The sequence below is a fragment of the Cheilinus undulatus genome, linkage group 9, assembly GCF_018320785.1.
Source record: "Cheilinus undulatus linkage group 9, ASM1832078v1, whole genome shotgun sequence".
In the NCBI taxonomy this organism is placed as follows: Eukaryota; Metazoa; Chordata; class Actinopteri; order Labriformes; family Labridae; genus Cheilinus; species Cheilinus undulatus.
The window spans coordinates 29,952,506-29,969,096 of record NC_054873.1 but is presented as its reverse complement, the minus strand read 5'-3'; the positions used below and the strand labels follow the sequence as shown (position 1 = coordinate 29,969,096).

Here is a 16,591-nt window from a genome sequence, read left to right as displayed (position 1 = left end):
ATTCTTGGCCTTCCTGATAGGAAGCTTGTCAATAGACATCACAAACGTCTGTTTAACCTTTTAACATATGCTGCAAGGAAAAACATTCTGTTATCCTGGATTAAGGAGAAGCCTCCAACGAAGAAACACTGGCACAAAATCATCATGCAGTGTATGCCCATGGAGTTTCTTACATGTATGCTGCACTCAACAACTGATACCTTCTACAAGGTTTGGGATCTGTATCTACAGTATATTGATCCCAACCTAGCCAACACATTAACTGTGGGATCCTTAACAGAAGTGACACTGTCAACCAGGACACATAGGATCAATGACTGCACCTTACCCTGAATATAGCCATAATGGGACTGACTTGTCAGCAAATATGAATGAGGGGTGCCAAACCGATAAACTTACGTTTTAATCTTCTTGGTCCACCTGTAACATATGTAATATGTACAACCTGTTTTGCGTATCTTTTATTTCCTAGTAGTGTGTCCTTTTGTAAATTGTCTGAGCTGCCCTGTTCATGTTCTTTTTTGTTTATATGTTTGTTTTAATTTGAAAAACCCCCAATAACAATATGATTGGAAAAAAAAAAAAAGTATCTCAGGGTCTTGTTCACGAGTGTGGGTAGAATGGATCGTGAGATTGACAGGTGGATTGGTGCAACGTCAGCAGTTTTGCAGGCACTGTACCGTACTGTTGAGGTGAAGAGGGAGCTGAGCTGAAAGGCAAAGCTTTCAATTTACCAGTCGATCAATGTCCCAACCCTCATCTATGGTAATGAACTCTGGGTAATGACCGAAAGAATGAGATCGCGGATACAAGCAGTCAAAAAGACATTCCTTAGGAGGGTGGCCGGGCTCAGCCTTAGAGATAGGGTGAGGAGCTCGGACATCCGAGAGGATCTCGAAGTAGAACCGCTGCTCCTTCACTTTGAAAGAAGCCAGTTGAGGTGGTTGGGCATCCAGGATGCCTCCTGGGCGCCTTCCTGTGGAGGTCTTCTGAGCATGTCCTATCGGGAGGACACTCCAAGAAAGACTCAGAACTTGCTGGAGGGATTATATATCCCATCTGGCCTGGGAGCGCCTTGGAATCCCTCAGGAGGAACTGGAAAGTGTTGCAGGGGAGGGATGTTAATGAAGTCAAAACCCAGATTTGTTCATTTTCATAGTAAGGTCATATAAATGCCAAATATATAAAACTGCTCTTTAATTTGCAATGAAGTTCTACTGCAATAAAACCAATGTTTTATTTTTTTGTTGTATTGATCTTTGGAATTAAGTTGTTTTATATCAATCATTGGATGGGATAGCATAATTTTAGGTTAGTTGGAAAGCGTTCAAAGTTTTTTTGTTTTCCACAGAAAATTACCAACCATGAAACAGAAAACCCTTGTGCATGCCCTGTGTGCTCCAAACATGTGGATCCAAACCTTTATGTGGTTGCCCCTTAGGAACCACATAAATGTAGATGGGCAGGGTGGATTTTTCTTTGAAAAATCAGTACTTTAAGACTGCAAAAATTAGAAAATAGTGTGATAGAGGTGAATGCATTTGCTAGGCTGTTTCTGATCCAAGTCTTTAACACTGAATGTTGTGTGAATAAATAAATATTTTAAATAAGTCTGGATTTGAACTTTAATATCTGTATGGATATAAAATATACATCAATGTGTTCACATTAGTGAAGGACTTGTTGTCTGGAGTTTGGGAAAATCTCAGAAGGGCTGCCCGACTTTGAGCTGTTGGGCCAATCAGAATGGCTCACCATTCCAATGATTTAAAATGTCTTAAAAGGCTTTTAATACTTTTTTTTTATCAGTGGTGTTTTTTTTTGTTATTATTTGAGAGTGTTATTGATGAAGCTAAATCCATTTTAAACCAAACTTATTAAAAGTAGGATTGGTATGGCCACCAGGTAGCTCCTGTCAAGGATCTGGTTAAGAAGGCATTTTGCTACAATAACTGTAAACAAGTTAGCTATCATGCTAAGCTATTCTCTCTTTTCACCATGTGCCTGTTTTTCTCCAAAGGAAGACTATACACCATGCCTTAGAAGTGTTTATTTGTGTTCTGATGACCTTCTGTAACATGAAGTGGTCTTATGTGTTCTGATAAAATTGTTGAGATAAACTGGCTGTAGAAAAGCAAAATTTATGGGTCAAACAATTACTGTCCTATATGTGTTTAAGCTGTAAATTTCCCTTTATGGGACCTTAACATGTTGATTCTTGGTGTTTTCTCCAAAGTGTAAACCCCTTGTCAGCATGCACCAACTCCTACTCATTATATTTCATGTGATTTATGTTTTCTTTGTTGAGCATTTCTTTTATTTAGTTGGATCGGTTTAAAGTTTGAGCGCCAGTCTGGGGCAAATTACAGCCTGTTTATGATAATCCATCACGTGTTAACATTACTCAAATTGTTTTTATTTTTTATTTTTACTGGTTTCTCAATGATAACTTAATACTTGTTTAATGAAAAAATGACAGAAATGAAGGCGACTCAGGGAAATGAGGTGATAAAAATATTTTAGACATCTCCTTCGGGCTTCCATACAAATGAATCAGAAAGAGCAAAAACGTTTTAATTGTCTTAATCTGATTTATTTATCTATTCATACTCAGATCCCTACTCCATTACTTATCAGACCTGCTTTACTGTGTTATAAAAACTTCTGGTTAATGTAGGTAGTTCTATTGAAAGATTCAGGATGAACTCGGTGGTGGAGCAGTCTTTCCTGTCTGTGATGGAGACAGTGAGGGGAGTTTCCCTGCCGTTGACAGCCGATCTGACTGTAGCACTCACAGCTAGCCTGCCAGCTAGCAAGCTAGCTCCACAACATTAACTGGTCACATCTAAACGCAACCTAACACCATTTTCAGCACAAAGCCACCATGGACTTAAACAGCATCTTGTCTCAGCTTGAAAATACCAACGAGGAGGAAACCAATAATCTTCTTCAGCAGTATAATCGAGAGGTGAGTCGCGGGTCTCTCCCTTTTTACGTCAACCAAAACAAACAGCGATGCTAACATTAGCTTCTTAGCTAAACAGTCAGCTTTGAGCAAGCCTCACAGCTTCAAACACAGCTTGGCTGAGACTTTATCATTGTTTTCTGTTTCTAAATATGCGTCATAAAACATTTCTCACTTTATATTTGAAAGAGGCATCTAGGATTTTAATATATTTTTTATATCGCTAAGGTAATGTTGCTAATGCTATCGGCACTGCTTGCAAACCATATTAATGTGGAGTTAAACAATAGTATTAACAAATATAAGCAACATCAAGATGATGTCGTCAAAGAGACTGAATTTTCTTGTAAGTAAACATGGTAAATATGTCTTTGAATAGCAGTCTGCAGTGTTTTCATCCTCACTGTGCACCTTCTTTTTATTTTCCAGAACAGCCTCACCTTTAACTTTGAGAAAAAGGAAGAAACCCTGCGTAGTGTGAGTATGATTTTCTGAGTAATAGTATATTACATGAATATGGCATCCCAGTTATGTGGTAATCTATAATCTGTCACTCCTGGTCATTTTAGAAACTGTGTCAGAGTGTGCTGACAGCACTTGGGAGGCAGGTACAGCCCAGCTGTCAGAGGACTTGTCTAGAGACACTCCGCATCCTGTCCAGAGACAAACATGTCCTCTCACCTGTAGCCACCAGGGAGGGTATGCTGATCCTGGGGCGAATGGCTAGACTGCACACCGGAGAGGAGGGGGACGACAATCAGAAAAATTGTCAGGAAGACACCCAGACAGAGGAGGAGGAGAGGGTGGTTGTGGAGGCTTTAAAGTGCCTATGCAATGTGGTTTTCAACAGTCCTGCAGCTCAGCAGGTCAGCGTAGACGTGCAGCTGGCCCATGGCCTTTGCAAGAGTCTGCATACAGCCAGCACATGGAACCACGAAGTCGGCCTGTTCACGCTGCGCCTTCTTTTCCTGCTCTCTGCCCTGAGACCTGATTTGAGAGGGGTTTTAAGGAGAGAGTGCCATGCTGTGAAACTCCTCACAGAGGTGCTGGAGCACACCTTGGACGTGCGCTGGGTTGGTCCATATGAAGCGGCCCCGCCAGACCCTCAGGCCCTACCCTTGCCTGCAGAGGATAATGAGCGGGCGATGGAGGCACTCAAAGCTGCATTCAACCTCACGCTATCATGCACTCGTGGTGAGGTGAGTGTGATGTGCCAATCTTAAATTTAGGAGTTAGATTATAGAAAGAGTAAGATTTTTTGCACTAAGGGGTCAACAGCAGGTCAGGAATATCACCAGACACCAAATATGTCTGATTCAGCCATAGGATCAGTCGCTGATTCAAGTGCAATGGACTACAAAGATCATACACCTGATCCCAAGAAAATTCATATTATATACGAATACTATTTGTCTTGTAAATGTCCATCTGAGGATACTTAACACCTAACATGTATGGTTTTTTTTAAATCGAGTGCTTCATGACGAAGAGGAAAAAATAGAGGCAACTGTATTACATGTAAAACCACAGTTTCAGGAACATGAATGCATTGTGTAATAAGCAGTGCAACCAGTTTAGCACATAAAGGAAAAGTGAAGCCAAGACAATTATAGTGAAATTAAATATCAAATGTGGGGGAAAGTCCTCATAAACAGGTCTTGGGTACAGCTATTGTTTTACACCACATCTATTTAGCCTTTACACATCAATATAGAATTTTTGAAAACTGGCAAAATCTTAATTGCTGGTAAACCACTAAACAACTCCTTTTTTAAACAAACCTGATAAACCTGATAAACTTGATAAGCTCATGCAAAACCTTAACATGTGTCCATGTTATACTGCTTCATAAAGGTTTCTCCAAGCCAAAAATTACCCAAAGAAAAAACAATACAACACATTCCACTTTCAAAACTACAAGAAAATCACATGAAGATGTATTTTTTTGGCTCCTACACCTGAAGTGAGCCAGAGTGAAGCCATTTTATAACCTGTTGTCATCTGTGGAAACAAAGCTTCAACAGAGAAACTGGTGCTTTTGAGGAATGTTATGGACCTGGAAATTATGCTGTTAACATTGCAGATGTAAATGCTACATGATATCTGAAATGATACACTGATATCTGGTAACTCAAACAGCATACAAGGGTAGTCTGGGATGCCTTCATTCAGATTAGTTTGGTGGTTTAAGACCTCCCATTCACCTCTGGTGATCTTTGGTTGTCTGCCATTAAGCAGAAAGTATGATCCAGCCTTGTAGATTGTCATTCTTTAATTGATTTGAACGATACCCTTCAGGGCTTATTTGCTAAATGGCAAATGTGACTTTCACCTGGTGCAGCCAACTACCCAGTGTCCAAAGTGGATGTTAATGCAAGGTATAGACAACCCCCTAGACATCGCTATTGGTTGACACCAGTAGTAGTTCTGTGCTTGCTGGAAAGGCAGCAGGGAACGTCACTCACAGTCAATGAAAACAAACTTGTAAGACAGCTGTGATGGAGGTTGTCAGTGTAAGGACAGAGAGAGTTTGGGATGATTCTTCTCTACAATGCAGAGTTAAGTGGTTTTGCAACCGACTTGTGCTTGAAAGTATGTCATGCTACAATGTCTTTGCTAATGTCTCTGCTTTAGTACATGTGGGTCAGTTTAGGACCATGACCAGTTTACACAGATATCTAATCAAGGCCACATAATGGTTAATGGGAAAAGCCAAACAAAGAATTCGGATCTGAGCAAACAATTGGAATTGAGCACTAAGGCTTGCAGTGTGAGTAAGTCATGACAGTGTGACAGTGGGGAGGCATTCTCAACATCCTAACACTTCAACAACTCAGTAAAATTAAGTCATCACTCTTTGGAAAAGCCCATGCTATTCTTTCTGTGTAACTATGTAGCTTTTAATCAGTATTATCTAAGTAATTTCTAATTTTTACCTTTGTGTCTCTGCTTCACTTTTAACTGTTTGAAAAGTTGAGCCCTTGATAGTCATGTTTTGATATCCTTAATTTGACAGGAGGATGACCACCAGTTTCGACTCATAGTTGCCATCTTGCGTCACCTTCTGATGCAGAAGACCGAGACAGAGGAGAAAACAGAGGAAGCACACAGGTGGGGATTCTGCTCTTCACTGATTTCATTCACTAAAAGCTACATCATCAACATTATATGAAGGGACTTTACTTTCTGCTAGCTGCAAAAGAAAACCAAAACAAGGATGAAATTATTTCTTTAATATGCAGAGTTTTTAATGTGTCTTTTACTCATTATTCACTGAAATACTGCCAGGGTCCGACGTTAAGGTTTTTGCCTACTTGCCCTTCAGGGCAAGTACTTCCCCAATCTACTTTCCCCATCTAAATTCCTACTTGCCCTGTCCAGGAGGTACTTTTTCTGGCTGTCAAGTGCATTCATTTTGCTCACAATATACCTAGAACTAAAATCCATTGCCTGTCGACTGTGGAAAGCAATACACAACACTTCATTTTTTTTTTAAGAAAACTGTATTTATTAGCTATGTGTTAGCCCACTGAAAATTGTATTCTATTTTGTACAGATCAGTGCAATGTGAAAGCTGCACCAGGCTGTTTTCCAAAGAAATTCAAACTCATGAATTTCATATTTACAATACTAATAAGGTAATAATACAAAGTCAGAAATACTTTTTTCATAACTGATGAAACCAGCTATTCTCAGAGGAAAATGAGGTCAGCAAAACACTGACACTAGAGAGGTGGTGGGGTCTGCTACATATGCACCAAGTATAAAATGGTGCTTTTCTTCTGTGTTTATTTGGTTTATTCATCATGAAACTGAAGAAATTTTGCCGACACGTGAAAATCAACCAATTAAGATTTTTGTTGTTTGATTAAAAATGTCTTCCCCAAAACTGCATAGTCCCCCTTTAACATGCTATTTCACAGTTCCACCCAGTAACTGTAACAGACCAGTGATACTCAACCTTATTCTACCAAAGAGCCACATTGTCTAAAAAATACTTTAGTGGGAGCCACAATCCAAACCGGGAATGTAAGGTAGATAATAGATAGTTAATCTGTAGTTAAAATTAAATAAAACAGTGGATTGGTGGATAACTATGAGGTTAAATGGGATACAAATGTCTGTATAGAGTCAGAAGAACCAATATGTCACTGATAATGACAATAAATTATTTTATTTATCACTGACATCAGGCTAAAACCTTGTATCTCAATTTTTCATGATTTTAATTTGTTTTTATAAATCATATTTATATCATTTTTATAAATTATAAACCACTCATTCCCTGAAAAGTGATCATTTTGGAGATACCAATCTTTGGCCCAACACCAGCGTTATGAAAGTTCCACCTGGCCTAAAGATTTTTTAAGATATTAGAATGTGCTGAGTTTGAGCTCTGAGATGCTTTTCAAAGAAAATGATAAATGATGGTTGGCTATTTGGGTGTTTATATCTCACATTGGGGCATTTACTGGAGTTCTGTGGCTTTATTAACATGAAAGAGATGCTTTTCTCATTTTTTTCCAGTCATTATTAATTCTTTAGCTAAAGGGGGAGGGGCGTCAAATTAGTACTTGCCCTAGGCCTCCTAATGACTAAAACCAGCCCTGCCTCACATCTTCAGCTCTCCAGACACATCATAACACCCTGCCTCATTTTGGAGCTTTGGTTTTAAATGTCTGCTCTTCTGACAATATTTATGATCATTAGTGCATTAAAGATCAAATAAAACAGCCACATTTGGACAACTTTCACTAGATATTACGTTATTTGCACGTGTTAACTGTGTGTGTTATGCTCATTGATGACACACATTGGCATAATTGTCCAAAGATCTGGGTGATAGAGAGCATCGGGAGGATGTGGCTGGAGAAAAAGTTAAAACGAGGAAATGGGAAGCTTCAGATTAAACACAACAGCACAGCTCAATTAATGAGCAAACTGAAGAGACGCACCACCGGCAGACTTCCTCTGCTCTCTTCTTTACACACGTTCCTCTGTTGAGTGCATCCGACGGTAATAAAATACGGATTTGAAATAATAAACCTTTAAATTTGGAAGTTAAAGCCTGTCTTCTTTGTTTGTGTAACAGATTTATTGATGTGACCTACCGTGAATCTTTACTGATGACAGAGTTTACCTTCATAAAGGTTTTTAGTTAAAGTTTGTGCAGCTGTTTGCATGTCAGCAGATACGCTCAGCCAATGGAGGCAGCGACACACTGCATCTGGCTACTCAGGGGCTCCGTAGTAACAGAAACGAGAGAGGAAAATAATAAAATTAATGAATAGAAAAGCTCAGAGTCGTGCTTGCCCGATCGGGCAAATCCTTACAAGTTTTGCTTGCCTGTTGGCTTTTTGAAGTTGCCCGGGGCATTCGGGCAACCGTTAATGTCGGACCCTGACTGCTGTTCAGGCAAGACTCTGACATCACTTCCTTTGCTCAGACAAGCTCACAGCATATATTCAGCTAAGTTGTATTCATGCACTTTCTTGTAAATCGCCTACTGTGACTTACATGCAAGTTATCAGAGTGCAACTTCCATCTAATGTAAGACTTGTTTGCAAAACTCCAGTCACAGGCTTCAAGTTTCTTCTTTAAAATTTAACGTTTTCTTAAACTTTGCACCAACACATTCTCCTCCTGGATAATTGTATGCAGGAATGCCAAGAATGTGTGGCCCTGGACTGATATTCAAACAGTGTCATGTAAAGTGTTTCTTCCGTGGCTGATCTGGTCCTTGGAGTTTGGCCTGTTAACCAACATGATGTAGTTTTAAGTGTGTGACAGAGCAGGTGTTACAGCCTGATCTATTTAGTGTGCTGGAGTTTTATTACAGAATATGAGCAGGATAAATGCTTGATTACTGCCTTCCATTTTACTTCTGAAAAGTTTACACATTTCATCCTTTTGCATGTTTTAATATCAGCTGGTCAATGGATCTGATTAATCAATTTTATCACATTTTCATGTTATTTGTGGATTCTGCACCCTGTATTTGCACTTTAGCTCATCTAATGACTGTATTTGTTTACAAAACTGCAGCTTTTTTAATTTTATCTCTATGATTACTATATACATACACAATAATTAATTAATAATGACACTTTAAATTTCTGGTTGTATATATTTGTTCATTATCTGCATCTTGCTTATTTGCATTAATAACCTGCTGCTTTAGCACCAGTTTCCCCATTTTGAATCAGTGAATTACATCTATTTACCTCTATCTAAAACATGAGATTCACCAAACCTGATTCAGTCATATTCATAAACATACAGGTACATCTCAAAAAATAAGAATATCATGAAAAAGTTCAATTATTTTTGTCACTCATTTCAGAAAGTGAAACCCATATATTATATAGACTCATTACACAGAGTGAAATATTTCAAGCCTTTATTTCTTGAAATGTTGATGATTATGGCTTCCAGGTAATAAAAACCCACAATTCAGTGTCTCAGAAAATTAGAATGTTATTAAAAAAAAAAAAAAAGTTAAATATTGGAGTCATGGTGTCACACCCTAATCAGCTAATTAACTCAAAACACCCGCAAAGGGTTCCTGAGCCTTTAAATGGTCTCTCAGTCTGGGTCAGTAGGCTACACAATCATGGGGAAGACTGCAGACTTGACAGATGTCCAGAGGACAGTCATTGACACCCTCCACAAGGAGGGTAAGCCACAAAAGGTCATTGCTAAAGAAGTTGGTTGTTCACAGAGTGCTGTATCCAAGCATATTCATAGAAAGTTGAGTGAAAGGAAAAAGTGTGGTAGGAAAAAATTCACTAGCACAAGGGATAACTGCAACCTTGAGAGGATTGTCAAGCAAAATCCATTCAAGAATCTGGGGGAGCTTCACAAGGAGTGGACTGAGGCTGGAGTTAGCGCATCAAGAGCCACTACGCACAGATGAATCCTAGACATGGGCTACAAATGTTGCATTCATCATGTCAAGCCACTCCTGAACCAGAGACGTCAGAAGCGTCTTACCTGGGCTGTGGAGAAAAAGAACTGGACTGTTGCTCAGTGGTCCAAAGTCCTCTTTTCAGATGAAAGTAAATTTTGCATGCAAGTTCCCAGAGTCTGGAGGAAGAGTGGAGAGGCACAGAATCCATGTTGCTTGAAGTCCAGTGTGAAGTTTCCACAGTCAGTGATGATTTGGGCTGCCCTGGCATCTGCTGGTGTTAGTCCACTTTGTTTTCTTAAGTCCACAGTCAACCCAGCCATCTACCAGGACATTTTAGAGCACTTCATGCTTCCTTCTGCTGACAAGCTTTATGGAGATGCTGATTTCATTTTCCAGCAGAACTTGGTACCTGCCCACACTGCCAGAGATACCAAAAGCTGGTTCAATGACCATGGTGTTACTGTGCTCGATTGGCCAGTCTGACCTGAACCCCATAGAGAATCTATGGGGTATTGTCAAGAGGAAGATGAGAGTCGCCAGACCCAACAATGCAGATGACCTGAAGGCCGCTATCAAAGCAACCTGGGCTTCCATTACACCTGAGCAGTGCCACAGGCTGATCGCCTCCATGCCATGCCGCACTGATGCAGTAATTCATGCAAAAGGAGGCCCAACCAAGTACTGAGTGCATAGAAATGAACATACTTTTCAGAAGCCCGACATTTCTGTTTTAAGTATCCTTTTTTATCGATCTTATGTAATATTCTAATTTTCTGAGACACTGAACTTTGGGTTTTCATTATCTATAAGCCATAATCATCAAAATTTCAAGAAATAAAGGCTTGATATATTTTATTCTATGTGTAATAAGTCTATATAATATATGGGTTTCACTTTCTGGAACGAATGACAAAAACTGGCTTATGTCTGATGAAGAGCTAGGGCCCAAAACATCACATGTGGCAATAATCAAACTTATTCTTCTGTTTTGCCTGATGTAATTTTTGGTTCAGAACCCAGTACTCAACCCTATGGGATATGTGGGCCTTAGAACTTTTCTGACAAAAAATATTAAACTTTTTCATGATATTCTAATTTTTTTTGTACCTGTATATTGCCCATCAAAGCCTTGCTGTACAGTGGATTTCAATAAAATTGTCTTTCCAGGCCAAAATATATTTCTTTATTTACTGAGGGTGGAAGGATTTGTAATATTTAAAAGATTCCCACTATCTACGCTTTTCAAGACACAAATTTATTTCCTGAACTTTGTCATTTCAAAAGCCTTCTCTCTAGACATGCTTTCTCGTTTTTTTGTCTTTTATTGACTTCTTTAAGTTTTCATAAAAAGTAGTCAGTGAACACTTTTAATCAATACATGTCCCAATTAAAAGCAGCATTATTAAATCTGCAGTTTTCTGCAATTTTAAATGTATCAAATATTTACCCCCTTCAAGTGCTGAGTGACCTGAAAAATGTCTCCACATCTTTCACTGTAACTGCCTTGATATCATAGTTTTCTTGTGATTTGATTTATTTCATGGCACAGTGGCCTGTCAAACAACAACCCTAAAATACAGATTTTTTCTTTACCATTTTTACAGGGACTTAAATGACAACATTGATAAAGTCTCCTTTGTGTGAATGACAGTTGTCATTTCTTGATTATGACAGTGTCGTGTCAATCTTATGCAGACTCCTTCAAATGATGGAACTTTATTTAATCCCAAAGGAAATTCTGGCATCAAGTTGCTCCAAAAAATCAGTGGCATTACTATTATGTACAACTCCTGAGTTTCTACTCAGTACTTAAAGTGAACTTTGAATTAAATACTGTTTACTTTTACTTGAATAGATTTCCAAAACAATACTTCTTATGTAAATTTTAACCAGAGTAACTGAACTTTTACCACTTCTTATAGAATGTATAAGTAACACAGAAAAGAACTGTATGTGTGAAATTTATAAACATAAAATATATGATAACTAAAGTGAATAGGGTATAATGCTGGTAAGTAGAATAGAGTAGAAACAACAGTTAAAGAATAAAGTACGCAATGCACAAAGTAATGGTTTGACATTGATTATTGTACTGGCAGTAATACTTAAAGGTAGTAAAATTTTTTTCTGTCTCCAGCCATGCTGTCAACCTGCTGAATAACTTGCCTGTGCCGTGCCTGGACGTGCTGATTGACCTTCCTGTCCAGGGAGGACAAGAGAAATATGGAGGAAAAAACCTGGATGCAGTTCAGGTGTTACTAGACTTCATGGAGAAAAGGATTGACAAGGTAACATTCACTTTCTGCTGCGTGTCCATAGTGAACTAATAAAATTATGCACATACTGTATAAATAAACTTTGTAGTCCTTTGTAACACCAGTGTAGGAACTATGGGTTAAAACCAGCCACTATTCCAGCTTGTAAAGTGTTAGTCTTTGTTTTGTTTTGTTTTTTTCACTTCAAGCAGGGCTCCAACTACAAAGAGGGTTTGACTCCGGTGCTCAGCCTAATGACTGAAGGATCTAGACACCACAGGGAGATCCGCAGATATATCAAAGCTCAGGTAAAGGAAACAAACAGTAAATGTCACTCTTTTGAATTACGTTTATAGCAATTTAGTAGCATTTATGTTTGTGTGTGTTGACAAGCCAGTGACAAGGTGTCATGGCCCAAACACCAATAATCTGGACTGCTTATAATTTGTATTTCAGGTACTCCCTCCGCTGAAGGATGTGAAGAACAGACCAGAGATTGGTAGCACTGTCAGAAACAAACTGGTTCGCCTTATGACACATGTGGATATGGGAGTGAAGCAGACGGCTGCAGAGTTTCTCTTTGTCTTGTGTAAAGAAAGCGGTGAGTGAGGCTGCAGTGAGCAGACGCGGAAGTATCAGCGTGTTTAACCAGAAATTCGGTGCATATTTGGATGAAACTGATAAAGTGGTGCACATTCAGAGGTAATGCAATCGTCATACCTGTGCGTTTGTGTTGTGTTTTTGCAGTGGACAACCTGTTGAAGTACACAGGATATGGAAACGCAGCAGGACTCTTGGTGGCTCGTGGACTTCTTGCTGGAGGGAGAGGAGAGACTCAGTACTCTGAGGATGAAGACTCGGACACTGAGGAGTACAAAACTGCAAAACCTTTGTGAGTACTGCACTAAACTCAATACACTGACAGTCTGTAGTAATGTTGTTCAATATAGTAGTGTGTATGTGCTGATGATCTTTGAATATGTTATTGAGGCTTCTATACATTAAAATATCTCCTGTTCTTGTCCCAGCATTAACCCCATCACTGGTCACGTTGAGGAGCCGATGCCAAACCCAATTGAAGAGATGACAGAGGAACAGAAGGAGTATGAAGCAAATATACTCGCCAATATGTTTGACAAGTTAACAAGGTAAATTTATATGCTGAACACATAGTTTTGTTATGAAAGAAAACATATCAAGGCACTATAGGACTATTTAGAAACATTACTATTAAGTTGTTTTAAAAGCACAACTTTATAGGAAACTTTTAATTCTAGTCATTTACCATAGAGATGTGACTGGAGCTGGAAGTAGGAAGGTACAACGAAAGGCTGTACAAGTCGCTTTGGAGAGACTCCAATGTGATATTTAGCACGTAAAGCCTGGCTCACACTAAAAGATCTTTTTTATATTAACCAATTTTAAATGCAGGACGACAAATGATGACAGGTTTAAATGTTTTGTTCTTCTAGTGTTTGGTGTGCAACAAGATGACCAACACAGCACACTACACACTAACAGATTCATCAGCATCCAGAGCCTCCACTCTCAAAACTCAAAAATCTTTTGCAGTATAACATAATTTCAGAGTAAATAAGCTAAATATGGCTAGCTGTTAGCTACATGCTACATCCTTTACATTAACAACTTTGGCTCATCCACCTGATAATCAGATTAATTTTGGCTGCATAAGGAAAAAAAAAATAGAAGTTGTGACTCATCTGTGATCATTTGATAAAAGTAAAAGATAATTTTGATTCGAGTGAGACCTGTAGCTTTTAGGAAAATGCTGAAAATGTTCAAATGTTTTTCTGTAAATCTTCACAAAAAATGATTTTATGCTCTGAGGTCTGAATCCTCAGCATTATATCAGAGTTTTTGCAGTTTAGGCTCCAGTCATTCTTTTTCTGTATTTACACATATATATATATATATATATATATATATATATATATATATATAAAAACAGAAGAATGACTTTTTAAGATGTTTTCAGATATCCTTCTTACAAAACAACAAATAAGATGTTTTAACAACATTCTGAAGTATTTCCATTTACAAAGGCTGGACTAATATGATTACCATTTTCTGTCTGCTTTTCAGCCCAAGTGATTGATTTTATTCATTGTTTCCTCTGCATAAACCTCTGCTGTACTTTTTTGACCTTTCCTTAGTGAGCAGAGGCTAATGTTAGTCGAGCACAACGTCAGGACAAAGGTAACCGTGAGAGGCTCCTTGCCAACTGACTTATCAAAGGAAGAATCTCTCTCCGTTAGCCGAAGCCTCAATTAGTCCTGGACTTCAGCGTGCCGCAGCATTCAGCTGGAGGCTGCTGGCACGCCACCGTAGCATCATCACCGCTGCCACGTTAATTATCACCTAATTGGCACACACGGCCTTGGTTCTTTTATGTGCCGCATTCAGCCTTTTAATAACACATCCTGACTTTATTCTTTTCATTCTGAGGAGTCAGTCGTTTGTTCGTCTGACAGGGATCAGACTGATACAGAGGCAAAAGTAGACAAAGCGATTTTGGCGGAACGTGGATACGGAAGAAGATGCGTGGGTGAACAATTGTGGAGTCATAGAAAGCTGGCCCTGTCATTGTAAAGCCAAAAAAGGGGGTTGAGCTGTAATGAGGCACGTGCACCCAGAGGAAAAAGATTCTTTTTTTCTCTCCATCGGTAAAAGAGATGTGATGATGGTGGAGCACAGCCTCTCAGGAGATCGGTCAGAGCCTAGCAAGAATGTGCTCTCCTAACTGCTTAACTGGTCCTCCAATTAGCAAATATTCTGCACCGCCCCCTCTTCTCCCTACAACCCCCAGTCCTTCATCATGCGGTGCTCAGAGGGGATGTTTTTTTTTTGCTCTAATCAGGATATATGATGTCACATGTTGTTGTTTGTTTTGTTTACTTGCTGACTTTGACCGGTGACTGCTTGGACCTTTGTTAAGGTTTCATCACTAAAATTATACTAATATAAGTATTTTAGAGTAACGCATACTAATTGTGGTTGTAGGTGTACAACAAGTCTCCTTTCAAAGACTTTAACCTTTAGTTTTCCCGGGGGAAGTCAAATTTAACTGCAGGAATCAGCAGGTATTACACATCCATTTTGATTTAAATCTCTTTCAAATGAATGTAAATGGCTCCCTTTTAAATCTCTGATGGATAATTCTCTGATAAATCATCTCAGAGGGAGTGGTGACACTCAGTGCAGGTATAATTGGATTAGGATGAAGGGGTAGCCGTGGCTTTGAGGAGATTAGTCAGAGCGCTGATCCTGTAATTAAACTGCCACAGGAGAGGGGAGGAGGGCAGAGGGGGAGAGAGGATGGCTTGACTGGGGTGAGTGTCACTGAAGGGGGTGGGGTTATGGAGTGAGGGTCCTTGAGCTCTGAATGTAAGAGAGAGAGAAGATGTACAAGTGAAAGACCTTCTAAGAAAATATTGTTTCCCATGAAAGTCTAAACCAAGTTGATGTACTGCGAGTTTAATTAACATTTCCCTACAGTAAAAGCGGATATCCTTCAGTGTTTTTTTTTTCCTGTCTACAGGCAGAACGTCATCCGACCGATGGGAGTCCGACCGGATGGGACGTTGGCACCTCTTGAGGAGACTCTAACTGATCCGCATGTGAATGACTCGGGATCAGACTCTGACTAGTGCACTGAACATCCAGGCTGAGCTCACCAGGTCCTACAATACCTAAAGCTGTGTCCCAATTCAAGGAGCTGATTCTCAGTCTAAAGGAGCGATCTTCAGAGGATTCACACTTCGACTGATAAATTGCACACTATTGACTTAAATAATTAAATTGATATCAGTACAAAGTGTGGATCTGAAAACTATAGGATTTTTTTTTTCAACTTGTATCAACAGTAAGGTGCCCTTGCTTGTGACTGGAACAAGTTTTGTGGTTTAAAATGACTTTTTCTTGTGACTAATCAAATGAGGAAAATACAGCACATCCGGCAGATAACCCATAATTTTAGAGGTTGTGTATCAATACTTCGATAATCAAGTTAGATTCTGCCTCACTTATCACACCCTCCTGGGTAAGTCTCATTTAAATCATACATTCTCCAACCACTGATTACTCCTTGTATGAAAATTTAAAATCAGGTTAATAAAGTAAATAAAGCAACAGATTTCCATTTTTTTGGTGTATAAGAACCATCTCAACACGTCTTTTATCTACTAAGCGATATGAGACGAAGCAGCATCCCTTTCAGAGCCTAAATCAGACATAAATGCAGAGCCTGGTTGGTGTTTGGTGAGGTATACAGTCCAGATATATGATTTTTTTATGGTCCTGGTCTGAACTGGGACACAGCTCATCTGGTCAGAGGAAACTACAGAGGCCAGGTCATAGCTTAAAGTGAAAGTAGACTCTGTCTCTGCAGTTACATTGTAATTAACAGGAGGCCTCCATGGTTACTGCTGCACCTTCAGAGTT

At 39.2% G+C, this 16,591-nt stretch overlaps 1 protein-coding gene across 2 annotated transcripts; it reads left to right on the top strand.

Moving 5' to 3' along the window:
• Positions 1–2,745: 2,745 nt before the first annotated feature.
• On the top strand, positions 2,746–16,279 carry ric8b (RIC8 guanine nucleotide exchange factor B). Of its 2 annotated transcripts, none has more exons than XM_041795365.1 (10): positions 2,746–2,968; positions 3,395–3,442; positions 3,535–4,164; positions 5,982–6,076; positions 12,013–12,163; positions 12,343–12,438; positions 12,587–12,731; positions 12,878–13,022; positions 13,159–13,278; positions 15,690–16,279. In XM_041795365.1, the coding sequence occupies exons 1-10, from the start codon at positions 2,885–2,887 to the stop codon at positions 15,796–15,798; spliced, it is 1,623 nt and encodes a 540-aa protein (XP_041651299.1). In that variant the 5' UTR covers positions 2,746–2,884; the 3' UTR covers positions 15,799–16,279. The 2 variants fall into 2 exon arrangements, with proteins under 2 accessions (XP_041651299.1, XP_041651298.1); XM_041795364.1 differs by having other exon boundaries at positions 12,340–12,438.
• The last annotated feature ends 312 nt before the right edge of the window (positions 16,280–16,591 follow it).

Coding starts and splice junctions, on each gene's coding strand:
- ric8b (XM_041795364.1), top strand. CDS start 2,885: ATGGACTTAAACAGCATCTTGTCTCAGCTTGAAAATACCAACGAGGAG. Junction 4,165..5,981: donor TATCATGCACTCGTGGTGAG/GTGAGTGTGATG, acceptor TTAATTTGACAG/GAGGATGACCACCAGTTTCG. Junction 12,439..12,586: donor GCAGATATATCAAAGCTCAG/GTAAAGGAAACA, acceptor TTTGTATTTCAG/GTACTCCCTCCGCTGAAGGA.